The sequence below is a fragment of the Haemorhous mexicanus genome, chromosome 1 (assembly GCF_027477595.1).
Source record: "Haemorhous mexicanus isolate bHaeMex1 chromosome 1, bHaeMex1.pri, whole genome shotgun sequence".
In the NCBI taxonomy this organism is placed as follows: Eukaryota; Metazoa; Chordata; class Aves; order Passeriformes; family Fringillidae; genus Haemorhous; species Haemorhous mexicanus.
The window spans coordinates 80,645,229-80,671,143 of record NC_082341.1 but is presented as its reverse complement, the minus strand read 5'-3'; the positions used below and the strand labels follow the sequence as shown (position 1 = coordinate 80,671,143).

The following is a 25,915-nucleotide window of genomic DNA, read 5'->3' as shown; positions in this document are numbered from 1 at the left end:
GGTGTTGTGATATATTTAGAAAGACAGGCTTTTTCATACATAGCATCATAGTGTGGTGCAGGGAAAACTGCTCAACTCATGGTTTTAATCAAATCAGCATTAAAGTGGTTTTATCTTTTTAACAGAGACATGTTGACCTAGCAATCAGTGAGCTCTGTGCTAGGGCCAGTATGAGCAGTACAGCACATAAACACCAACCACAGATACTTGCAAAATTGTTAGTAAAGAACTTTGAAACTAATCCTAAAAATTCTTAGTCTCAAACATGCATTGCTTTGGGCATGCCACTCCCCAGGCTGTGTGGGCTGCAAGCTGACACTCCTCTCCTGGAGTGGGTCCCTCTGTTGCCCCACATGCCCTGCAGGTGCCTGTGTAACCACGTTTCAGGTACAGTTCCGTGTACCTGTGCTGCTCCCTGTGCTAACAGATGCCACAACCCCCCTGCACACCCGGGCTGGGGATCCCTGCTTGTTACATCCCGACCTGCCACCACACAGAGCCAGCACCAACAGGCCAAGGCACAGGTGAGATACCAGCACCAAATCAGGACTAGTGGTGCTCTAAGGTCTCTCTCCAACTATTACAAGCTTTCATCCTTCTTTCTCACTTCTTTTAAACCTGATTCTTTCCCAAAAAGCTTTTGGTAACACCCGATTACCACTTAATCTGGGTAACAGTTGTTACAGCGGAGCAAACTTAATTGATGTTCTTAGCTAGCCCACTGGGGGCTGGCAGTTTTTGTATTAACCTGGTCACACGCAGTATATCCTCGCTGCTGTTTGACACCACCTCTTGTTATCCAGCCCCTTTTGCCAGGCAGAGGTGGTGTGGGCCCTCATGCAGCAGTGAAATCCTTGCTTCCCAATGCCATTGCTTGGGTGGGTTGCACTCGGGAAAGGCACTTACCCGGGTAACGATGTCCACCATCCCTGACAATCCCAGTGGTGTAAGAGTCTGTCTTTTGAAGTGAAAGAAGCAGAAACTGGTTTTTAAGACAGCTGAATTAAATAGAAGCATCTCATCCCAAGGGATGAGATAAATCCCTATAGGAAACCTGAAGAACAAATCTGGGGGATGTTCAATAGTTCGGTATTTTTTCTTCGATGCGGCGGCAAAGGCCGGCAGTGATTCCCTGGAACTGTGTGGCTGCGGGAATACCATTTGCAAGGAGAAAACAGCTCAAACTCCGGAGCAGCCGGAGAGAACGAGAAGTAAGCGTCCCGGCTGCGCGGCTTCCTCCTATACACGGAGACTTTCTGTCAGCCCCCGGCTGAGTTGGACGGGGTCGGGGGTGCCGCGAAGGTGCTGAACGCAGAGACCCTGTCCTGCCCTGGGAAGGACACCCGGGCAGGGCCCCCCTGGGCGGGTCTCAGCGAGCAGCCCCCGCAGCCATCCCCGCCGGGCCTCTCTCTTGGGACAGCGGCCAGGGGAGCCCCCGTGCCGGGCGCTGTGTCTTTAAGGGCCGGGGCCGGCTCCGGGCTCCATCCTCCCTCCATCGCCATCCCCTCCCTCCCCGGCCCGGCGGCGCTGGGCGCCGGGAGGAGGCGCCTGCCGCTAACAAAAGTCTGCGGCCGAGGCTCCCTTCCCTCCCGCCCCGGGCAACAAGTGGCTGGCGGCGGCCTCCCGGGGGAGGCGGCGGCAGCGGCAGTGCTGCGAGGAGGAGGAGGAGGAAGGCGGAGCGGCGCTGAAGCATCGGAGGAGCCGAGCGCCAGCCGCGGGGCGGCGGAGCCAGCGCCCGGAGGCCGTCCCGCCCGTCCTGCTTGTGGATTATAACTGGAGCCGCCTTCCTGGCCCGGACACCCCGGCTGGAAACCGGGGTGGGCGCACCGATACATCCCATTTTTGATTCTTTCTCTTTTAAAGTTTTGTTGTTGTTGTTGTTGGGGTTTTTTTTAATTTGTTTGGTTGGTTTTTTGGTTTTTTTTTTTTTTTTTTTTGTGAGGTGGGGAAGGGAGGGTGTCGGCCACCCCAGAAGAAGCGGAGGAAATTGCAAGGCTGCTTTGGACATGTCGCCGTGAACACTTTTGGAGGCTCTTCCCCCGGCGCTGCCCCAGGGCTGCCGTCCGTCAGCCGCTCGGCGCCCCGCGGTAGAGATGCTGAGCGGCGGCGTGGGAAAGCGGCGACGAGCATGAAGGCGGCAGGATGGGCGCGAACAATGGCAAGCAGTACGGCAGCGAGGGTGAGCTGAGCTGGGGGGCGGCAAGAGGGGCGCTGGAGCAGCGGCGGGGGTCGTGCCGGCCGGGAGGGGTGACTGGGCGGGGGGCGCCGCGGTGGGGTCCTCCTCTCCCCGGCCGGGAACACTCCCGCCCGGATCAGCCACACAATCTCCCGCTGCGCCTCTTAAAAACACCCTTAATTTTTATTTTTAGGGTTTGTTGTTGTTGGCTTTGTTTTTTTTTTTTTTCCCCAGTAAGTTTAAACTAAGGAGTTTAAATGCTGTCTCAGCTCATGATGTCGAGGCAGAGGCGCGGCTTGCTGTTCGAAGGCAGCTCGGGGGTTACGGCAGTGTTAACTTGGCTAAAAAGTTGTAGAGCGCTCTTTGTAATCCTTTTTTACTCGTCTTTATATCCCAGGATCCTTATATTATGCAGTATGCTATATGACTGCTTCCTGTCTGAACAGAAAGAAAAAAATTAACGCCGGCAAGGGTTGGGGGGAGAGTTAATGTTCTCCAGCTGTTATCCATAGATTGTACTCCTGCAATTTCGCTTCAGTGAAACTTTAGTGGGCTTGGTTTTAGATATACAGGGCCTGATTCGTTCTTGTGGAAACCTATTAGTCTCGCTGGAGCTGCATCAGGGATGAATTTCAGCTGCTTTGCTTCTGGTGTGAAGGACTACTGGAACAGTCAGCTGGTGTCAGGCAAACCAATGGCAAGTACAGAAAGTTTGTCTTCCTGCCAGCTAGTCTTCAGCTTTCTTTAACTTCTAGCTGATTTCTATATGACTTGCCCTCCAGGTATTTAGGCAACTCTGTTGGATGTATGCCTTCCCCTTGGCGTGTTGGGCGACCGCATAGGATCACCGCCGGCCCCTTTTTTTGTTGTTGAGGATTTGTAGGTGGAGCGAGGGAGATGATCTTGTGGTCGGCTCCATTCTTTGGGAGTTCAGACAGGAACTGCCAAAGAATACACCTCTTGTGTCCAAAATATGCATGAAGATTGTGTAAAGGAAAGGGGAAAGACGCCCCTTCTAGAGCAGATTCTGCCGTTCCTTTCATTTATTGCCAAATGAGCTCTGCTTTTTGAAGAGTTGATGAAGTCAGATGCTTTATGCTGAAGATATTCTTCCTGTCGTGGGGTTTCAGTCAATTGATACCATCACTAGAAAAACTCCTGCATAAATGAGGTGAGCCTGGAAGTTGCAATCAAAGCCTCTTTGGATTCCTCCTGAAAGAGGATATCTTAGTTTTTCACCAGAGTTGAAAGGGTCATCGTTGATAGTTCTGGTCATGCTGCTGGATGGTGTTTACCTCAATGTTTACCTCAATCCAGAAGATGGATGTATGCCTGATCTTTCTTGTGAATTCAGAGGACTGAGTGCTTCAATAAATGTACAGTTTTTGGGGAGGGATGTGACTGACACAGAGTCTTTTGCAGCCCTCGGTGAAGGGGAGATCACCTGTTCCAGAAGTGTCAGATAGGCACTGTGAGGAAGAGGAGGATTGGTACTACCAGGGTGTTCTTAGTTCACCTCTCTCCTCCATTCAGACTGGGGATGGGATCCTGGGAGTGCCCACTACATGTGGCAAATTAATCTTTGCAGTGCAGTCTATTACCTGTCTTGCAAATTAGGTAGAATAGTGGTTTAAAGTTAAAATAGTCTTAAAAAATCCCCAAGCCCCATGACCTAAACTTCATCATTGATGTGCGTCATAGATCATGTTTCCTGGTAACATCTATGCATCATCAGTTACTGAGAAGCTTGGAGAAGCTCTCATACTAGTTTTGTTTCCTGAGTGATACAGAGGAGACCAAATCTAAACCTGATAAAGGGAGGTTTTGTGGGTTTTTTGCCCCCCATAAACTACTGGGGCTTTTGGTGCCTTTGGCAAATGAAGCACTTAATTGCTGTAAAAAGTTACTTTTTAGTAGGATGTGATTATGCTCCCAGGTGGTGAGGTAACAACATTTTCTGTGTGCTTTAAAAGCAGCCTGACTATCCATGTGGAAGTTCATTGTGTGGCATCTGTGGTACTCAGTTTTTAGCCTATTGGGCTTTCTAGGCTGACGCTGCACTATGGTATGTCGTTTTAGGGGTGGAGAAAAGTACCTTTGTTAGCTGATCTTCTTGAAGGCCATTTTGCCATTTACTGCTTGCTGATATCTTAGGTGGGATTTCAGGAGGACAATGGCAAATGATTTTCAAAATGGTTGGGTTCTTTCCACACAGCTTTCCTTCCTATCTGCTGTGGAACTGCAGAGCTTCATTAATTTGCCCAAACTGGTTCTCATCTCATGTTGGACAGATGCATTAGGGCAAGGATAGCTCTTGCTCAAGACACCACTTCTAAAATAGAGAGCTTTTATGACCAGGAAATTGGGTGTTACATGGATTGCTACATTGTTACACTACCAGTTACAAACTTTTATTGAAAGTCACATCTGTGCTGTGTATGCAATAATCTCAGGCAGCTAAGTGTTTGTTACTGATCACATAAACTACACTGGACTGCCTTTATTTATTTGGTTGGCCAGGGCTTTATGGAATGTGATTTTATTGGAAGCTACAACTGTCATGTGAAGATGCACTGGACAGTTACATGTTTGAGCAGTCTAAATCAGTATATAGAGTCTGTTGTATAATTGGCAGTGCCTTTAAATGTGTTTGTTTTTCATTAATTTAACTTTCTAAGGCTAAAACTTGTTCTGAGTGAAGCTTAGATGTAAATAAAATTTCTTACCTGAAAAATCATGTCATGATTTTTGGGATATGAACACAACACTCATTTAAGAAATGATGATAAATTATATATAAACAAAACTTTGTTTACAGGAATTTACTTTGTTTTAAATGTAAAATATTAAATACAAGTTTACTTTCCTAGTTTTCATTTGAACTTTTACAATAATTGTTTTAAGGCAGATTATTCCTGGAAATCTGTTTACCTGAAAAACATGTGGAGCTTGAGATTTCAGGCTTGTTGTAGTATGCAGTAGATTCAGACTGAAGTGTTAAAGCTTGAGGTGAATCTCTCTGAATGTGTTCCAGTAGCTGTGTTTGGACAGTGCTAGTGATGCTGATAGATCACTGGAGCAAGAAATCCACTTTATCATGGAGCAGAACTTGTAGGGCTTTTGCCTACGCAGATAAACTGATGGAGATCATCAGTGACCTTAGCAAGAGTCTTACTGCTGTCTTTCACTTTCTTGCCATGGGGATAAATCATTCTATTTTCTGTCACTTATTCAGCTCCTTGCTCAGTTTGTAAATAAGAGGAGGCCTTGTGTCTGATAGTGGACAGAGCAGCCTTTTGTTGTATAAGCTGTCAAAGGTCAGGTGTTCTGTTTAAGGACCTGCCTTAAAATGCAATGCTGTTGCAGCTGACCAAACAAGACACTACTCATCATAACAGATGAGGGACTGAATTGAAGGATGTTGCCCTTTAACTATTGCCAAGTTGATCAGACACCTTGGCAGTGTTTCTGTAATGCTTCTGCCCAGAAAAACCTTCTGTGCTGGGCACGAGGCTGGGTGGGTGCTGACAGTAGTGCCAGATGTTGGCATGGAACCTTTGGGGAAAAGTTAACTGGATGCTGTCTCTCTTGCCGCCTGAGGCAGTTTCTCATCCTCAAGGAAAGGACTTTAAAACTGCTTCTGTAGTACAAGGGACTGGCTTTGTGATAGGAGTTGGAGGAACAAACTGTGTTATTATGTAGGAAAGCAAGCCGTGGCATTGAGATGAAATTGCTTCTTTGCAAAATAACTTTTCAACATGTCTTCTTCACAAGGGGCTTCTTCATTAAACTGAGTCCTGAGAACCAGTCAAATTTGAGAGGAGCTAAATAATGGTACAAAATTTTGACAATACTGATTTTCAGACCAGATGAAGGAATGTCTTTTTAATAAGTCAACTGTTCAGAATCCTGCAGTTGTGGACAAAACTTTCTTTGGGCTTTCTCTATCAAGAAACTGGTCTAGAGAGTATTGGCGACAATGAGCAGCAGCTCCACTTGATGAATTAAAATGTATCATGGAAGTCTTGATGTAACACAGGAGCCTGGTTCTGTAGAGAACAGAGGATGTCAGGGGAAAAATAGATGAAAGTGTGGGAGAAATAGGTGAAACAGCACCTTAAACAAGGAAATCACCATCCTTTCTGAATCATAGGCTTTGTTGACAAACTTTTTCTTTTTGAATCTGAATATTTAATGTGGAAAGATTTTAATGTAAACTCTTTAAGAATAACTTTCACTCTGTTCTTAGTTTGAAGATGTTCCTTCTTCAGACTTTTATTTGTGGTGTTTTCTATTCACAAACCACTAGGAGGGAGAATTCCTGTGTATATCCCAGAATATGAGGGAACTTGAGTTCTGCTCAAGTAAGCCCCAGCACAGAAACCTGCCTTTGTCGTGAGATACACCTGCTAGAAAGCACAACATGGTTTCACAAAGATGGTGTTAATTATGATGTGTGACCTGGTATACAGCAGCAAAAACATCCCAGGAATTGCCAGCATGTAGCACTGTGAAGAAATGGGTCAGTCTGTGTTCATTTTGGAGTAGGCTACCCTCTCAAATCTCTCCCTTCAGCTGAGAAAAGTGGTCAAGGTCTGCATTAAAGAGCCAGGCTTTCAGACCTGTCCTTTTTCTTGGAGATGCTGTTGGACACTAACTCATTGGGAATGCTGCCTTTCATTTCAAGGTAGATCTCTGCTCATTCAGTGATGGCAGGTGTTCTGGCACACCTGAGATTGTGTATGGAAGTCTTTTTTCATCCAAAAGCTCTGGCATGCATGGCCTATAGATTTTGCCATATGCTGGGATTTGTTTCTTCACAAAGTGTTGCTGGATTTACTTCACATGCAGTGCTTATGTCAGCTGTGAAAAACAATATACCATGGTAGTCTTGCACTCTTTTGTTTGAAGAGTTGAGTCATAATAATTTACCAATTATTTCTATTGGTGGTTAGAATCTGGGAAGCCTCATGGGAAATTTTAATGAGGGTAAGGGGGTAGGAAAGGCAATAAAGTAGCTTTTACTATATTATTTAATTACAAAATTGTGATACCCCTCTGAGATATCTTCCCTGTGTACTGAATCTTCAGAAGCAAGGGCAGTTTTTCTTTCTGGTATTTATTATTTTCTACTCCATGAGGAACCCAGAGTCAAGTGAAGAGTCTCATCAAGTTGGGTGCTAAAAGGCTCCTAGGCTGTGCATTTTCTTTCTCAGCTTGTTTTGATGGCTGAGTTGCATTTACACATTACTATTTGACCTATTAAACATGAAGTTTAGTATATCACACTTACTGCTGTCTTACTTTACTGTTCTGGTGGGGTTTTTTTGTTTGTTTTTCTTTAACCTTAACATCCATGTGACTACTGTAAACATTAGGGTGCTGCTTAATAGTGCTTTTGGTGTTGCACTTACTTATGTGATTGTATTCTGCTTTTTGGTACTTGTCCAGTGCTGCTTCTTGCATTTTACCTGTGGCTGAATCTCACTCAGCTACCTTCAGAGAGATGAGACTTGCCTCTTAACAACAAAGTTGGGACTGGAAGTATAGCAGTATTCCAAATGTCAGTCCTTCAAGTACTGTTGTTTTTTTAAAGGGAATTTGCAGTCTGACAGTGGCCAACTGCTCTTAACCAAAAGTAATCTTCAAAAATGCTGCTTATGATGTTCATTTTTTATGTAACTGTCAACCGAGCAATGCAAAATGATTGTGTGTTTACTCAGTTTGTCTCCAAAAAGTAAATTTGCTCTAAGCTCAGTGCTTATGTTGCATGTTGTTGTCTAGATCGCATGGCAGGGGCAGGAGGAGGGTCGGACACAGCACTTAAGTGAGCTGCTCTGCTGCTGTCAGTTTTTCATAAAACAGAATTTTCTTTTCTAAAAAAATGACCAGCCTGTGTGTAATGCAAATGTGTGTTTATATACATGCACACAGCTACAGATTTGTGGGAGAGCTAGGCTTGTGAAAGTTGCTAATTTTATCAATAGGTTTTTAGAAAGTAACTTAGTGAATAACATCCTTGTTATTTCAAAAAATGTTATTCTTTTATAAAATGCTTCTGGGACAAGGGAGGGTGTCTTTTTTTTTTTCTTTTTAATAGATATTAGCTAACTAACTGTACTCTAGGGAGTTGTCTTTGACTTGGTTGGTAGCTTTGCATGGTGCAAGATTAACTGGATGCTCTTCTGTTTCATTAAAAGAAAAAATTGTTAACTGGGTGCCAGTCAGAGGCCTGAATAAACTTTGAAGCTGGGGATGCATGACATGGAAGGCTTTCCAGCAGACCTGTCTCAGCTAAGGTAGTAGGAGTCCAGGACTTGCATATATTCATCCTTCTTTTGCCCACTCCCCAAAGGTGACAACACTGCTTTGGTAACTTTTGTAAACTGAATTTGAACATCCTTCTACCAAGCTGAACTTCATCAAATCCAAACTGAAGTGGATGATATATCATTCCTTGTGAGGGGGGAATAAAATAAAAATCAACATGTATTCAGAATTGGGAGAGCAGTTTTAAGTCTACACTGCTAACCCCAGAAGACTCCTTGGAAAACTTCATTTTCTGGCAGTTTCAGTCCTTTGGCCACTTCTGGATTCCTTACTTCTGTGAACGATTCCTAACTAGGAATTGGTTTGCTCCTTTGTGTGTCTTGTTTGTGTTAGGAAAGTGATTGGCAGAAGGCAGTGGATGACATTTGAAGGCTGAAATGCACTAGTGGTTTATTTCTGCTCTTCGTTTCATAGTTAGCTATGCCCTATTTTTTAATACAGGACATGTGCTTTGCTAAATTAGGACAACTATTTCATTAAGGAGTAGCGACCTTCAAAAGCTGAAAAACAGGTGGTGGGCTCCCAGTAAAATCTGTTCCTTGTTGGTGAGAAGAAGAAATATGCAAGACTTTCTATGTGTATAGATGTGCAGGTTGTGATGGGATAGGTGAGCTGCAGGACTTTGTTATTCAAGTACCATTTAGGTTGAGAACTCATAGTCTTGTACCTGGCCTTGAGGGGGAAAAAGCTGTTAGTCCTGTCTGATCATACCTCTCATTTTAGTTCCAAATCTACTTGTGTCTCCTAGCACCAGCATGGCATTGAGAGCAGGTTTGTGTGAGACCTCCTTAAAGGTGTTGAAGCATAAAGGAGGTGTTGTCATCTTGATGTTGTGCTTGAGTTGGCTGTGTCCAAGCAGGTATTAAAGGAGAAGGTTCCAACTCTGTGCCAGTATCCAAACTCAACAAAAGTAATTTGTTGGCAAAATAGATCTCTTCACCCTATATACTTTTGTGATCTCTGCCTTAAGTAAATGGGGGAAAAAATAGTTGTATTTTGGGGATTTTTTACCCTTTTTTACCCTTGGAGTAAAGTGAGTAACAGGAAGCTCTTTTTCATGGCCACATTTTGGATCAGGAAATTCCTGTCTGCAATGCATAAATTTGTCAAATCAACATCTGAAATCACGTGGCACTTTTCTTTCTCAGTGATTTGTGTACAAATGTGCATAATAGCTGTAGTAATGCTATATTGAAGTCTTTTCAAGCATCATTAGCTTGGAGGAAGGTGTTTTAATACTCTTTTCAGTGAATCTATTTTAAAAATTATCTTCCTCAATTTCCTTCTTTGCTCCTATAAAAAGAAAACCAAATGAAATTGTCAGATGCTATTATAAAAGGAGCAATTATGAGGTTGGCTGTCTTTTTGTTAGGTTGTATTTTTTAAAGAAAGAAAGAGGACTCCAAAACCACTGGCATAACATCAATGATGGTTAACTAGGAAGAACCTCTTTTGATCAAGAGTCACACAACCTCGTTTCACAGTAAAAACAGAATTTGTATCAAGTCTAGTTGTCACATGACAAGTGTAGTCTTGTCAGTTCATGGGGAGTCCAGACTTTTCTTGCTTGTATGGCTGCATGCATAGTGGAGAACCATGCCTTCTATTTAAGGCTCAGATACTCTTTTGTTGCCAGATTGCACAAAATCCTCTTTCTGTGTAAGTGGCTGCACAGAGAAGAGAAACTTGGAAATTTTTATTAAATTGTGTAAAAATTACTCAGTGAGTTTAAATTTTGTTTCAATCCTGTCCTTGAGAGATAATAATGCTATTGTGCAAACAGATAAAGACAAAGTGCACTTCTTTGAGAGTTTCTTATGGTACTTGTGGCTCTTGTATTATTTTGTTTCTGGTGAAATGATGGCAGTACTTGATCTTGTTCATCATTGGAGTGCAAGACAGCAAGGTCAACAGCTGTACCAACAGATGTACTCAACAGATGTTTGTGGGGTTTTTCTGTAGTACCCAGTAAAATGTATTTCTGTTCCACTTTTTCATTTGCCTTTTTTTTGACACTTTATAAGGAAGCTGCTTGCGGCATCAACAGGGAATCATAGAGTAGTTCGGATTGGAAGGGACCTTTTTAATGTCATCTAGCTTAATCCCCCTGCAATGAGCTTCAGGTTGCTCACAGCACCTTCCAACCTGACCATTTATGTTTCCAGGAATGGGGTATCCACCAACCTGTTCTAGCGTTTCACAACTGCCACTGTAAAATCATTTTTCCTTATATCTAGTCTAAATCTTTTGGTTTGGAACAAATACCCCTTGTGCTATCACACTAGAAAGTCTGTCCCCATCTTGTAAGCTCTCTTTAAGTATTGATAGGTTGCAGTGAGGTCTTAGAGGACTCTTCTCTCCAGGCTGAACAGCCCTGACTTTCTCAGCCTGTCCTCACAGAAGATGTGCTCCAGCACCCTGATCACTCTTGTGGTTCTCCTTTGGACTTGCTCCAACAGGTCCATGTCTTTCCTGTGCTATGGTCTCCTGAACTGGATGCAGTACTCCAAGTGCGGTCATGCATAATTTTTTTTTTAATAAAGTTATGGAAAGGATGAGCTACTGCTTTATTATGTGGTGAAAATTGTTGAGGTACTATTACAACTTGAGCTTTGAGTTTTTGAAACTTCAGGATATCCTAAAAGAGGTGTAAGAAAGGCCTTGTAGCAGCAGGATTTCAATTCCAGATAGCCATGCCAGCATCAAGTTGAAGCTAACTGTATGCTCTTCTGTGTCAAGAATATCTAGTAGCTAACCTTATTCCTCAGGTTCATGTATGGCTGTCCTCTTTTGTAGCCAACAAGCCTGAAGGTCCTCATCTATTTTTTTAGCATGGTTTCAGAACATGGGTGATCTTACTCCAGAGCCTCTTGCCGTGGAATTTTTATGGTTTTGTTATACTAAACTGCCGGTGAGGTTCTGTACAGACAGTAAAATTACATTTCAGCCTTTTCCAATCAACTCTTGGCCATATTTTAATGTCTGTAGAGCCTGAAGTACACAAATCCTAAGATTGGAAGTGTCACCTCTGGAGATCTCTAATCCAACCTGCTGCTCAAAATGAAGCCAAGTAGAGCAGGTTGCACAGAATATTGTGCCATCGGATTTCTTAGCACCTCCAAAGACAAAGATGTTACAATGCCCCTGAAGATATTACTAATGCTCCTAAGGATAATATCCCCTGAGGATATTATTTATGCTCCTAAGCAGTCTGTTCCTGTGCTCAGTCACCTGCAGCTTTTAAAAGAAGAAGAAATGCTTTAATATTTTAATATTTAAATGGAAATGCTCATTTATGAATTTGTGACCATTGCCTCGTGTCTGTTCACTGTCTCTCACAGGGAAGATTCTGTCTTTACTCCACTCTTCTCCAGGTATTTATACACAAAGATAAGATTTTGTCTGAGTCCCTACTTCTCCAGAGTAGAGTGTTCTAGCTCTCTGAGTATCTTTCTGCCTGGCCTATCTTTCTGCAGGTTAGTTAGCTTTCAGTTTTGTCTCACTGTCCACTTGGCTAGACTGTGCCTCATCCATTTGTCTGTGAAGGTGGTATGGAGACCAAAAGTTGGGAAGCTTTGCTGAAGTCAGGATAAACCACTTGTGTACTCCCCTAGTGCCAGTTGTTTCCTTATTGATGTCTGTTGAGTTGGGCAAGGATTATTTCCACTTATAAATCCCTGATAATGTCTTCCCACCGCCTTCTTGGCTTGGAAATATTTTCCAGGAATCTCTGTTTTTTGTCCTGGATTGAGGTGAGGCTGACTAGCGTGTGGCTCCCTAGATTGTCCTCCAAGCTGTTCCAGAGACAGGGGCGTCTTTTGCTTTTGTCCCATTGTCAGGAACATCTCCTGATCACCGTGACCTTCCTGCAGTAATTGAGTGACCTTGCCGTGACTTTGATCACACAGCCATTACCAGTGCACTCCATTGGATCTCAGGGATTTGTGTCTGTCCAGTTTGGTTAAATGTTCCCTAGCTCCACCTTCCTGTACTTCTAGTGGTTACTTATGTTTAGAAAAGCTACCACTGGGCTTTCAGAAGCAGTAGAGTTCAGCTGTAGCAAGTTCTGGCAAGTGTGAATGCTGGGTTGCAGTAGTTGAGTATCTCTAAACAGTACTCTGTAAACTTGTGTCTACAGCTGGTTTGGAGTTTTTCAGCTATAATTTATTTTTACCTTATATTATTAATGCTAAAAGTCTTCATTTCTACTGGATAAAGAAACTCACACTTTCTCAATGACTACACTTTCTCTTGGCAGAGAACAGATGAAATAAGAAGAATACTCCCAAGAGCTGTGGTGGTAGAATCTGGCTCTGTGGTTTTTTGTTGCTGTTTCTGGCAGCAGCAATGGTCTGTGCTTTTCATAAAAGCTTCTTCCGTGGAGTTTTGCTTGCTTCAGGAGGAACAGCTAGCCCAGGATAACATTTTTTTCTCTCCTAGACAATTAAGATTGTTACTTTAATTAATAAAGTTGTAGTAGTAATAATAATAAGAAATCGCTTCTGCCATGTTCAAATTGATGTAGCCATGACTGGTAAAATTACTATTCTACTGCTGTAAAGGTTTGCTTCTTTTCATGTATTCTAGGGTTGAATCAAAGATGAGTTAAATCCCCCATTCAAGTTATAGAAGGTTAATATTCAAGTTTAGAAGAAATGCCTTACTTTTCATATGTGAAATGATGAAATATGGTTGTCTTAAATTTCCTTCTGAAAGCAATCACTACCAGACAACATGGGTGATTTTAATCCTCTAAAGTGCTAGTGGATGCTTCTCAGTTAAGAGTCTTCTATTTAAAGCTAAAGTTATGTACATTACAATGGGTTTTGGGTATTGCTATGTGTGAAGCTACTTGGCAGTTGAATTTGCATTTTGATTTTAGTACCAGAAAGCTACCTCTAGGTAATTCACCTCTTAATGTTATCTATTCCTTGAACATTTGTTCTGCGTGGGAGAGGGGGTAACTTTCTAGAAAGGTAGAAGGTTCTGTGGTATCAGAACTAGAGTCACAGTGCATGAATCAAAATGTTCCAACATGAGATTTTAGGGGTGACTTTTTAAAACTGTTTTTCTTTCCATTTGTATGTATAGACTAGACAGCATAGTTCAGTCTAAAGTTTTCTTTGGCACTCAGGCAGGAGCAGAATATTTTGCTTATGTCTTCATTTCTCTAGGGAAATGATTGCTCTTTACTCCCCTGTGGGTGTACCTTTTCTTACCCTGCGTGGTTGTCTTCATGGAAAAACACAAGTGCTTGTGGTGAGTATTTATTTCTCTTGCCAGGAACTAGTGGAACAAAGGTGAATGTGAGACTTCCTCTCCCTCAAACAATTACAAATTTTTCCTGCTTTAACTCTGGTTTTAAAAGGCTCCATGTGAGAGCCTTTCTTGTATCTAAGAAATAATCCAACTGTGAATTGGCTTACAGTTTATCGAGAGGTTACACAGAAACTGTGAATAAGGGGAAGGGCTAGTTTCTGTTTTGTTGTCCAGGAATTTATTGATTCAAATATAGTTTTGATGTAGGTCTTTGATAATGGTGCAGTTTGCTTCTCATCATGAAAGTATGAAGTATGACAAGTTGTATTTATCTCTGCAAGAGCTGAACTGTGATGACTGCCCAGCATCTTTATAATGGTACATGTTTCCATAGCTTGTGTCAGGTAATGAAGTGGAATAGAACATCCTTATCACTTACCTTTTTTTTCTTTGAGCACAGGATTTGGCAGCATAAGTACTGCTTCTGAAGCAGAAGTAGAAATGTTGCAGATGTGTTCCATTCTGGGTTTCCTGCTTTCATTTTGCCAGGCCTCATTTTCTGCGGAAAACAAGTTCTTGCCCTTCTGTGGATAAGATCTCCTGCTGCCCTTTGCCTTGCCATGTCTGTCACTGAAGTGTAAGGTTTCTTCATTAAGTCCCAACTTGAGCAAAAACATTCCTAGAAAGTGAAGTTTAGCTTCCCCAGGATTAGAGTCTAAACCAGAGCAAGTCTAGTCAGACACAAGAGCCTTTCACACAGCAGTTGGCTGTCAGTGGTTGTGTGGTTTGTGCCTTTTAAGCACCAATTAATCCTACCCATCTTTTCCTCAATTTTCTTCCTAACTGAGGTATCAGCATTTGACTGAAAGGAGTGTGGTAGGTAGGATACAGAGCCAGGCTTTTTGTTAATTGGGTCATACTGATAACAGCCTTGTTGCTCATGCTAGTCATCCATGGTTTTGAGAAAATATAAGACAAATTGTGAAGGATTCTGTTGATTCAGGATGTATTTTCAAACCAAGGTCAGGTCTTTAACTATGCACATGGGGGGAAAAAGGATTGTCACACAATCTTGCTTTAACTCTGTAGATGCCAGCTAGTGGGTGTGAAGTGTGAACAAAATCCCTGTAAAATCAGTAGAACTCGTGTAAAACTTTCTTTTTTGTAGGCTTGACCACAGGTGGTTACAGAAAAAAAAAAAAAAAACCCCAAAAAACCCCATGTAAACTCAAAGGTGGAGCTGCAGTGGAAAGGTGTGTGTTTTTTCCTGGGTCATACAAGAGATATTCATCAGATACCCAGTAGAAACTTGGCTTAAATTAAACAAAAAAGAATGGATACTCTAGGGATAATCAGCAAATCTGTTTCACTAGTGAGTCATCTGGTGAACTAGATGTTCCTAGTGGTGTGGTTTTGGATGATAGAGAATGGTGGAGGAATAGTGAATTACATGAAATGTTCTCTGCTATTCTCTTCTAAAGCAATATCAAAATTGAGTTTACTTCAGGTTTGAGAAAAGAACCTGATCTTGTGGTGTACCTGAGCCTCTGTCCTTTGGAACAAGAGCTACTGCTTTTTAAAAAGGGATTTTTAAATAAGGACTTAGCATTTTTTTAAGTTCTCCTTCATGATGAAGCAATCAAAAGTTAAAAAAACCAAACTTTATATGTTAATTCTTGTATATTGGCTTTGCATTTGTCTGCCAGAGGGCTGAAGTCCTGTGTTAGTGATACCTGGACTGCACACAAGTAATAATACAGCTTTGCAGAAAACAAAAATGAGAACAGAAATAACTGAGCAAAAATAGTCTTGAGGGAACTGGCCTTAATTTTAATTTCTGACCATATACTGGAAATGTTGTATATTAATATCACACAGTGTTGTTAATACTTTGACCTTTTTGTTTACCTGTCTAGTGTGTCTTTTAAAAAAATGGTATCTACAACTTTCTCAGAGCTTCTAGCTCTTCTTAGTGTATGTACTAGGTTGATGGAATTTCTAAAATTGTAAGCTCTAGAATTCCAATAAGAACCCTCAAAGAGTTTTTCAATCTAGTTCTAGTAAAATGGCTTTGAAGAGTCAAGGCTAAGAATATGATTTTCAGTGTTGTGTAACCAGCACTGATTTTTGTGATCTAAAAAAGGATAGCTTATTTCTGAAATATTTCATTTGAGGAATTGAACTGTATTTTTGTTATTTCTTAAATTTAAAATGCAATATTCAGATAAGGATGATGTACTGTTGTGCTTTTAGAAAAAGATGCAAAAAAACCAAGCACAAGTAATGCAAGAATGAAGTGTGTTAAGGAGATTGGAAAGTAGACCACTGTATATTCCTTGAGACTGTCTATCCACATTAGTTAGCCAGGAAAGTCATTAAATCCTGGCTATCTTCTGAAATGTGTCAGCTGAGCCCTGATAATTCTGGTTGCCAGCAGACCAGAAATCAACTAATTGCATATTTTATAAACAATTTACCATAACACTAATGCTTGGTGTCAATAGATATTAATGTAGTGAATTGACCTGACCCAGTGAAATGTGACAACCCTACCCTGCAGTAGGGCTATGCCCTCTGGAATGCTGGTGAATTAAAATTCTTTTATTGGTGTAGTGTCTTCTTAGTTTGCTGAGTACCAGCTGCAATAAGCTGGGTATTCCCCTAGGATTTTTGTGGAATGTTCTGTGGTGGAGGAGACAGGGATGCTGCATCTGAGCAGCAGCAGAGTAACTGCTCTAAAGAGGAGCTGTGCAATCACAGATTTGATGAACTTTAACAGATTTGTTGCTGTCGACCATTCAATAAAGGACTGACTTGGATCTTTCTCTTGTGCAATAGGTAAAAAGAAGTGCAGTAGCTTAATGTTATCTCTCCTGTTTGGCAATAGTCCAAGGCATCTCAGGGGCCTGGCATATCAGATGATGCTTCAGTGCTTGCCAAGGAAGTTGGAAAGAGTATCACTGGGTTTTTGGGTTTTTTTCCCTTGAAGATTGACTCTTTACATTAGACATAAGAAAACTTTTCTGAAGAGATTGCATCAGTTGTGAGGAGTAAATGGACAATTTTCCCTACCTTATGTTTTGTCATTGATTTGCCACTTAAACAAGGATTTATTCTGAAGGGTAATAGATTTATCATTTGGTAACACTGTATGGATAGATAACACCATTTAGATAAGTGGTACAAAGGTTTTCAAAAGTATTTTAAAGAGAGTTTGCCACTTGAATTACTTCCTGTGATATCTTGCTGTCTAAACTACTATGTAAGCTCTGTGACCATGTTGGAAGCAATTAAGGGTTAGTAAGAAAGATGCTACCATTGTTCCAGGTAGGGCTTTGAATGTTTGAATGAAGTTATAAACAGAACAGGTAAGGAATCGATCTAGAAGCTGCCAAAGGAATTTGTTTGTAATTTTGAGTCAAATCTGGTATTGCTCCTTCAGGAGCTGCCTCTCCAATTGTTTCTCTGCAGCTGAAAGCAAACTCCAGTCCAAGATTAGTCTGGACTCACCTTAATGTGTTCTGAGAGATGAGCATCAGTTGTCTCTGATTCACTGATCCTTAGATCCTTAGAGTCAGTAAATCCAGTTGCCTGCTGCCTTCTTGTAAAATCTGACAACAGTTTCTTATAGTTCAGTAACTCTGTGCAAAGCCAGTAAAGCCTTGGGTGTGCTCCCATGTGCAGATGGTTGGTTGGTGGCAGCAGCTGCTTGACTCTGTGCAGCTCAGGTAGTACTTTTTTCTGCTTTGGTGTCATTTAGACTGGCCAGAATTTTTTAGCATCCTGAAGAATTTTCCATTACACCCCCTAATCACTTCTGAGTAAATTATGAAGTGGCTAAGAGGTTATTCTTCCTTTGCTTAATGGCACAGCTGTCTCTTGAGTATTTCTGTTCTGCTGTGTGGTTTTGAGGAGAAGTATGGGAGAGTGGGCACTGCAAGTGCTTGTGTTATTTTGAAAATGCTTCTTGGGATCCAGACAAAAAGTAATGTCTGGAATATTTCTGTTTATTGTCTGTGAGAGGCACAGGAAATAGGAAAGGCCAACTAAATTATAGCAGCCAGCAAACTCCTCTGAAGCAAAGGAAAATTTAGGAGTGACAGAACTGGGCCTCGCTGCCCACTGGGTCTGTGTTGCACATTCCTCATAAATCCAGTGACAGAACTGGATCAAGGCTCCTTCATTCTAGAACAACAGAGGGGAAACAAAGTTAGAGTTTCAGTGCTAGTTTATCAACTAGAAAAGGGAGAAACATTTACTTCTCTCACCCCAAATCTCCATAATCTGTAGGTGAGTTCTCAAGAAGGTACCAGACCTGCAGGAAAGCTTGCAGGCAGAATTTTCTCCCACTTTCACTTAGAATAAATGGTCATTATTTTCTTTTGCTAGTTAGAGTTGCAGATGAAAGTGGAGGATGCTAATGACAGATATTCTGTCTAAGAGAGGAAATTGCTGTAAAATGCTGGATAATCCCGTACTGTCCCAACTAATTGGGGATCTACAATCTTGGCAAAAGTTCTCCTGCATTGCTGTAAAGATCAGTAACCTACCAAGTCTGTAAGTCCTCTCACTTCAGGGCAAAGATGTTTGCATTTTCAGCCTTCTGTTTTCTTGCAGCTTAAACTGTCCAATCTTAAGCTTAAACAGATTTGTGAAAAAAAATTAAATCTGGGCATTAGGCCATAGTAAACAAATGAGAATTGCTATTTCTTTGAATGTTTAATTACAATAAGGTTAATTGTTCCAAAGTACTTTATGCCTCCTTCATAGCAAAGTACTACCTTTATTTTAAAATACTGTTTGTACACGTGTAATATAAAAATGCTATTTAGACTTGAACATCTTTATTTTTGGTTGATCTAAACTTAAATGCTGATTGATTCCTTGGGATTCATTGTCATGCTTTCTGCTAACCCAGGACATGTCCTTGACCTGTGAGAATGTGCTGCTGTGGGGCTGCTTGCCTTCCTCTGTACCATGGCAATTTAGAGTTTTGTCCTTCAGAGCAGTACTTTTTGGTATGGGTTCTCATTGGAAAGGGACTCTTCATATTGTGCTGTTGTATTTGTCATGGAGTTAAATCCTAATCCTTTGCTTTTATCTTAAGAAATGTTGTGCATTGTTTGTGTAGGTGATGATCATCTGTCCAGGCTGACAGCTCAGGGTTTGCACAGTTTTTCTGTGTGTCTCCCACGCTTTAAATGAAAATCTCTGTGGTGGTTATCAGGAGTGGCAGAAGTAGGAATCAGAAGAAAAGGTCTGTATGGCCAAGACTGCTTTCTCTGAAGACGGTCCTGGGAGTACCTTTGTGTAGAACCTAAATTGCATGAACTGGGCTGAAACGAAACCCCTGTAGCCTGGTGACCCGTCATGACTTATGAGCAAAGAATAGTTTAATGGAATCATGTCAAGAGTTAATAGATAGAACCTGTAAGCTAGAATTGTACAGTCTAGAAGTGTGACTGGTATCTGAAGCAAGAATGAGAGATAAGTGTGTTCTCTTTTCTTGTTAGGTCTTCATTGCTCCTTATTTGAAATACTACAATTCTCTTGACTACAGTTGTCAGTAGAAGTGAAAAGCTGCAGTCATATTTTGTGTTTAGAAATGAAATCCTGCAAATTGTGATCATTCATCACTACAGTTTAGCTAAAAACATTTGTTTCTGACACCTTGTGGTTGAGCCTCAGAGCAGCAGCAATATGAGAAGTTTCATTAAGAGAGCATTTTTTTCTGTGCTTAGTCACAGAATGGCCTGGATTGGAAGTGACCTTAAAGATCATCTAGTCCCAACCCCACTGCCATGGGCAGGGACACCTTTTGCTCACCAGATTGCTCACAGCTCCATCCAACCTGTCCTTGAACACTTCCAGATATGGGGCATCCACAGCTTCTCTGGGCAGCCTCACCACTCACACAAGAAAGAATTTCTTGCTGATATCTGACCTAAACTTGCTCTCAGTCTGAAATCATTCACCCCTGTCCTGTTACTACATGCCTTTGTAAAAATCCCTCTCCATCTTTCTTGGGAGCTCCCTTCAGGCACTAAAAGGCCACGCTTAAGTCACCCCAAAGCCTTCTCTTTCCCAGTCTGGGTCCAAATTCCCAACAAACCCTATTCTCTTAGCCTTCTGATTTGATGGGTGGGCTGTTAGAAAGATAGAGCTGCTTTTCTAGCCCTGTTCCAGTAGTGCAGCCTTGCTGAGTGACAGTGTTTTAACCTACTTGTGTGATCTACTCCTCTCATAATGACAAAATTAATCGAAGCTCCATGAATTTGCAGTGAACTATGAAAGTGAACTGAATTTGCAGTGAACAATTCTAGGCTTCTGGAAATGGAGTTTTTGTCTTATGTATAGTACATCTCTAGCTATTGGATTTACAGACCATAAGAAATAAAGCTGCATTTTTTCCAAGCTTTTTATTTTTCCTGCATAAGCATTTTTATTGTTCATCTGTTTTTAATAGCTCTCAATAAGGGATGGGTTTTATATTTACAGTAAAAGCTTTGAAGCATATCATTGTTTGAGTTCATCTTACCCTGAAATAGCTTACTCTGAAATACTTTGTTTGTATCACCCTGTGTTGTAGCTCCAAGCCCCGACTTGGATTTGGTGGGTCCAACTGGGGCAACTCTCACTGAGAATGATGGTGAGTCTAAGCATCTGTTTGCTTTTAGAAAGTACCTTTGTTCTTCTGGAAGTCTCTATTTCAGAACAATGAGACCACCTTTTAGACTGAGGGTGAACCTAGAAGGAAAGCCAATCTACCTGCTGAGTATAGCTGTAAGCTCCTGTAGTTTTAGTTCTCCAGAGGAAAGGGCATTTTCAAATTTAGTCTGTAATAGTTCCCTTGATCAGGTAAGGTACCATTGGAGAATCCTTTTGTTGCTGGTATAATTGTCTAAACTGTGATACTCATCCATGTAGAAGCTTTGCACAGGAAGAAATTCCATTGCTAATGGACATTGCTTCTTCAGCAAATTTCTAAAGTTGGTCTGGTCTGTGAATTTCAAATAACTTGTGCAGAATTCCTTTATGGACTTGAAGCCATTCCAGGGGTTTAAATAAAGAATAGAATTGTGGTGTCTGTTTCCTCCTTCGTAAGGATAGAAGACAGGCAAATGGACACATTTACTGTCTGTGATTATTGGCAGAATCCTGCAAAAAGCAGATTTTGTAGCTTGACAACAGCTGTGACTCAAAGCTGCCTAACTTGCTTGTCTCTGTTTGTAATTATCTAATCCTGCTTAGGCTTTTTTTTCCCTGAATGCTGTTTTTTGTATGGTGAGCATTTCCTGCAGTAGAGGACTAATACAGACTGAGGGCCTTTCCCTTTACAAGGTAGGATGCTCCAAGTCTAAACAAATATCTGGTATTAATGTCTTGATTTCCTCTGACTTGTTCTTTAGGTCATATTTCTCTTTAGGCCTAATCAGGACTGTTGCTGTCTTCTGGTCTATGCTCCTAAAAGAAGAACGCTAAGTACTCTAAATATTTTAGTTTCTTAAAGCTGAATAGTGACAGCATCTGCTGCTCTTTCTCAAGAAGAATTCTTGTTATCAGCCTGTTTGTTCGTGTTTGTGTCTCTGGCATGAACAGCTTCTGATAGCTGCATGTCAGATACCCACAGGCAATATGGCTCTGCTTCCCATGTCAGGGAATCTGCTGGATGCTCTGGATTAAATGGAGCAACTTGCACTTGGAAGCACTGATTGTTCATCTCAAATTGGCAAACAACTCTAAAAGGTGATTCAAATGGGGAGAAACTTGTTCAGGGTAAGCAGAGAGGAAACTTAAGCCTGAGAAGCTTGTAATCTACATGCAGTGAATTTTAGGTATGCTATTGATTTTGTCATTCTGGAAATACAGAAGCAATCCAACTACTTTTTAATTAAATGCCATGTCTTTAATAAAAGCTGAAGTACTTGCATGACTTACCAGTCACTGATTGATTCATATAGAAAATAAAGTTTTATTAAAAGCTGTTATGAGAATTACCAGGGTTAGTTCCAAAAAGTAATAGTGAGATGTGGTTCTCGCTTCATATACAAATACAAAATTGTTAAGAAACAATTAGAGGAGTGACTGAGGTCACTTGGTTTGTTCACCCTGGAGGAGGTTAAGGGGAGATCTCATTGCAGTTACAACTTCCTCATGAGGGAAAGAGGATGGGCAGACACTGATCTCTTCTCTGTGCTGACCAGTGACAGGATCCAAGGGACTGGCTTGAAGTTGTGCCAGGGGAGGTTTAGGTTGGATGTTAGAAAAAGGTTCTTCACCCAGAGGGTGTTTGGGCACTGGAGCAGTTCCCCAAGGAAGTGGTTACAGCACCAGCCTGACAGAGTCCAAGAAGCATTTGGACAATACCAGCACATGGTGAGATTCTTGGGGGATATTGTGCAGGGCCAGGAGACAGACTGATGATCCTTATGCGTGGCTTTCAAACCAGGATATTCTGTGATTCTATAGAACATGGAAAATGACAGCCTAAAGTAGATGTAGCAGTGTGGCTAGCTGTTCAGAACTTTTTTCAAGCATGCATTCAGACTTCCTGCCATGAGAAAAACAAGGTAAATATTCTGCTAGTTTTAAAAGCAAAGCATATTTTTTTTGTTTGGTTATCTGCTTAGTTATGGCTTCTGTTAGAGGGTCCTTGCTTGGAGACTTGCTTTTGTTATGAGGTTTCTGTTGATGTTCTTGTCCGAGTCATCTGTAGCAGGCACAGGACCCAGAAACTTAAGCATTCTTTCTAGGCATTTTAAGACTTCTGCTAGTCAAGTTGACAGCAGTCTGTGTGAAGTCCTGATAGTAATTTGTTGTCATTCCTAGGGATTTGCTTATTCAGTTGTGAATAAGCTTATTCAGGTAACCAACACATCAAATGTTATCTAGTTATTGAGGTTGCTTCTTTTTAAAATATGGTTTTTCCTCAAGGTGGCCAGGAAGGCCAATGGCACCCTGGCCTGTATCATCAATAGAGTGACCAGCAGGACAGGGCAAGGACAGGGCAGTGATCGTCCCCCTCCCGGCACTGGTGAGGGCACACCTTGAATCCTGTGTTGAGTTTTGGGTCCCTCACAACAAGAAAGACATTGGAGAGGGTCCAGAGAGGGGAAACAGCTGGTGAAAGGAGCACATGTCTTAGGAGGAGCAGCTGTGGGAGCTGGGGTTGTTTAGTCTCAAGAAAAGCAGGCTCGGGGGGGACCTTACCACTCTCTACAACTGCCTGGAAGGAGGGTGGACTAAGGTGAGTGTTGGTCTCTTCTCCCAGGCAACAAGTGATAGGATGAGAGCAAATAACCTCAAGCTGTGCCAGAAGAGGTTTAGATTGGATATTAAGCAAAATTTCTTCACAGAAAGAATTGTCAAGCCCTGGAATAGGCTACCCAGGGAAGTGGTTGAGTCTCCATCCCTGCAGGTATTTAAAAGACGTGTACATGTCTCACTTGGGGATATGTGAGTACCAGGCTTGGCAGTGTGAGGTTCTTGGTTAGTGCTGATGATCTTAAAGGTCTTTTCCAATTTCTAAATGATTGGTCGTTTTTGTGGTGATATGGATAATTACCTAGACCCCAGTATGTACAAATACAATGAAGAGCTGCATCTTAGGAGTATGTTTTTCTAAAGGCAGTCAGAACAGTTTCAGAGAACACACAGCATTAATTGTAACACTTTTCATTTCTGTGAGAGTGTCCTTGGGTAGCTTTAGATGCAAATACTGTTTCTGGGCTCCTAGGGATATGTAGACTGTGAAGTGTTAGTAATAATAATTCTCACAATAATTTGCATATAGTAACTCAATTAAAAAGGTCTACGTGTAGCTCTCCGTGTAGCAGGTTAGCAGTGGTCTTTGGTGAAAACAGTTTCCAGAAGCCTCATCCAAAATGTGGTGTACAGAAACAAGTGTTTGCTGAAGGTCATCAGGGCACCCTTTGCCTCTTGCTTAGGTAGAATGGAAATTACTGGCCTGATGACCCAGGAATATATTAATTCTGACAGGAGTAATTGCATTCATAATGCATACCAGCTTCCAAGGTGTCTTCAGTTCAGCTGTGTTTTGAAATCATTACAGTCATATGAATTTGGCAGCCTGGAGGTAGTAGGATTTTTGTGGAGAATTTTAGCATCTACTTGTTAAAAATGTCTGTCTCTTCAGAGTTTCTTCAGAGTTAAAATGACTACACATATAAGAATTTAAAATCTGGTGTGTCACATCAGATTCGATCTGAAATTTAGTGTTTGCTACCATGTTTTAGAAAAATAAATCCTTGTAATGAGAACAACTCATGCTGCAGATATTGTGTACAGTAGAGAAACTTTTAAAATCTTCCAAATTCCCATAAATTTTTGTTTGAGCATGAAGTGTGCTTGACAGTCCAACCTCATATATTCCCTGTAAGGTGCTTTGGAAACTGCTCAATTTAATCGGTTCTCGTGGCCAAGCTTACAAAGTTTTTGGTATATTTGAGGCTCTACAGGGCTTGTACACTATGATCAGGTATTAGTAAAAATGCGGGTTAACTTTAAGACAAGTAGCTTGAATTTCATAGCATTTCAATTATTTTAGCTGCAGGTGTTATTGCTATTATTGGTTTGTGGGCTTTCTTTTAGTTGTTGGGATTTGTTTGGGTTTTTGTTTTTGGGGTTTTTTTGGGGTGATTAGCTTTCAATTTTTACATGTGCAAATATAAATCTTAGTTGGCCAACTTCAAGTCCATTTTTATGGGGTTGGACAATAAATCACTCCTTGTGTTCTTGATCTTGATAGCAACTGTTCTATTTTTTCTTTAATAAATTTTTAAAGGGAGAGGAGACCTTTGAAAATGGATTTGTCACATGTTTGGTGTCTTACTTTTCTCTTCAAATACTATCAAAGAAAGTTTAATGTTGGACAGTTCACAGAGAGGAAGCTGTAAGGTTTTGTGATGCTTGTGGTAATAGTTGTCATTATGTTGAACATGATGCTGCTGGGTTAGGTTTTAAAACTTTCTCAAGCTGAATTTTAGTGTAAAACTGCATCAAAACCAAGCATAAGTCAGTTTTAGTTCCTTATTAAAAGGCAACTCTGCCTTGTATTGTTTTTTTTAATGCTTCAGAAAGCAATTACTTCTTCCAAAAGGCAATGTCTTCTACTGGACAGTACTGGACAGGCTCACTGCAGCTCTTGGCTGCCTCACCTCCTTTTTCCCCACTGCCAGTAGTCCTGGCAAACCTGTCTCCTGAAATGAGATGTCTTTGGGTGAACAAAACTTTGGTTGATGTGAAGAAAACATAGTAAGGTGTTTTCAAGAAGGAATTGCAACAATGGTGATGGTTACTGGTGGTGTTTCCTTGGAGACCTGTCTTGTCTAACATTTTCATTGCTGACTTTGAACTAGATGAGCCAGCAATGTGTGTAATGATGGGAAACATTCTTACTGCAAAAGGACCATAACAGAGTATGTTGACAGAACTTTGTGAGGTGGTAAAAGTAGAAATGGCATGAACTCACTGGTGCAAAATACTGAGTAATGCAGGGAAGAGACTGTAACAGTAAAACTTTTATTAAGCATCCCATTCATTGGAGGCAGCTGAGGAGAAGGGATCAAGAGTGTATTGCTAAATTGGCCATGGATTGTCAGCGTGGCATAGCATGGAGATGGGAAAGTCTACTGTACATCAGGGAATGTATTTGCAATGAGAGAATACTAGAACCTGCATAAAAGATCCTATTTAGATGGCCAGAATGGCAATATTAAACCAGAAATATCTAAACCAGAAAACCTATAGGAAATTGCCACCAGAGTGCTTGGAGGTATTGGGAATGGTATCCTACACATTAGGCTACCTTTAAGGCTGTTGTGTTCAGGACTGTGAAACTCAGAATGGGTCTTGTTTCCCAGAGGTAGAACAGATGTTCTGGGTGGATGTGCTTGCTACATGCTTCTGAGGAGTGGTCCTTGGTTCCTTTTCAAATGTTCAGATTGCTATAAATCCCTGACAGATTAAAAAAAAAATGAAAAACGACTCACACCAGAAGTTAGAATGCTTGATCCCAGGAATATAGCTTTAAAATTATCTTTTGGACCTGGCAGCAGAGGAGGGGATTCTATTTTAAAGTAAGAGTTCTTCAAACTGTTAAAATGGTGCTGGCCTTTTTCAGTAACATCA

At 41.3% G+C, this 25,915-nt stretch overlaps 1 protein-coding gene across 1 annotated transcript in view; it reads left to right on the top strand.

The window, feature by feature from the left end:
- The first annotated feature begins 1,942 nt into the window (after positions 1–1,942).
- FBXL7 (F-box and leucine rich repeat protein 7) overlaps positions 1,943–25,915 on the top strand; it is a 171,060-nt gene continuing 147,087 nt past the window's right edge. Inside the window, exon 1 of the mRNA XM_059854488.1 lies at positions 1,943–2,179. Within this exon, the coding sequence (XP_059710471.1) occupies positions 2,143–2,179 (37 nt within the window). The 5' untranslated portion in view covers positions 1,943–2,142. The remainder of the gene's footprint in view (positions 2,180–25,915) is intronic.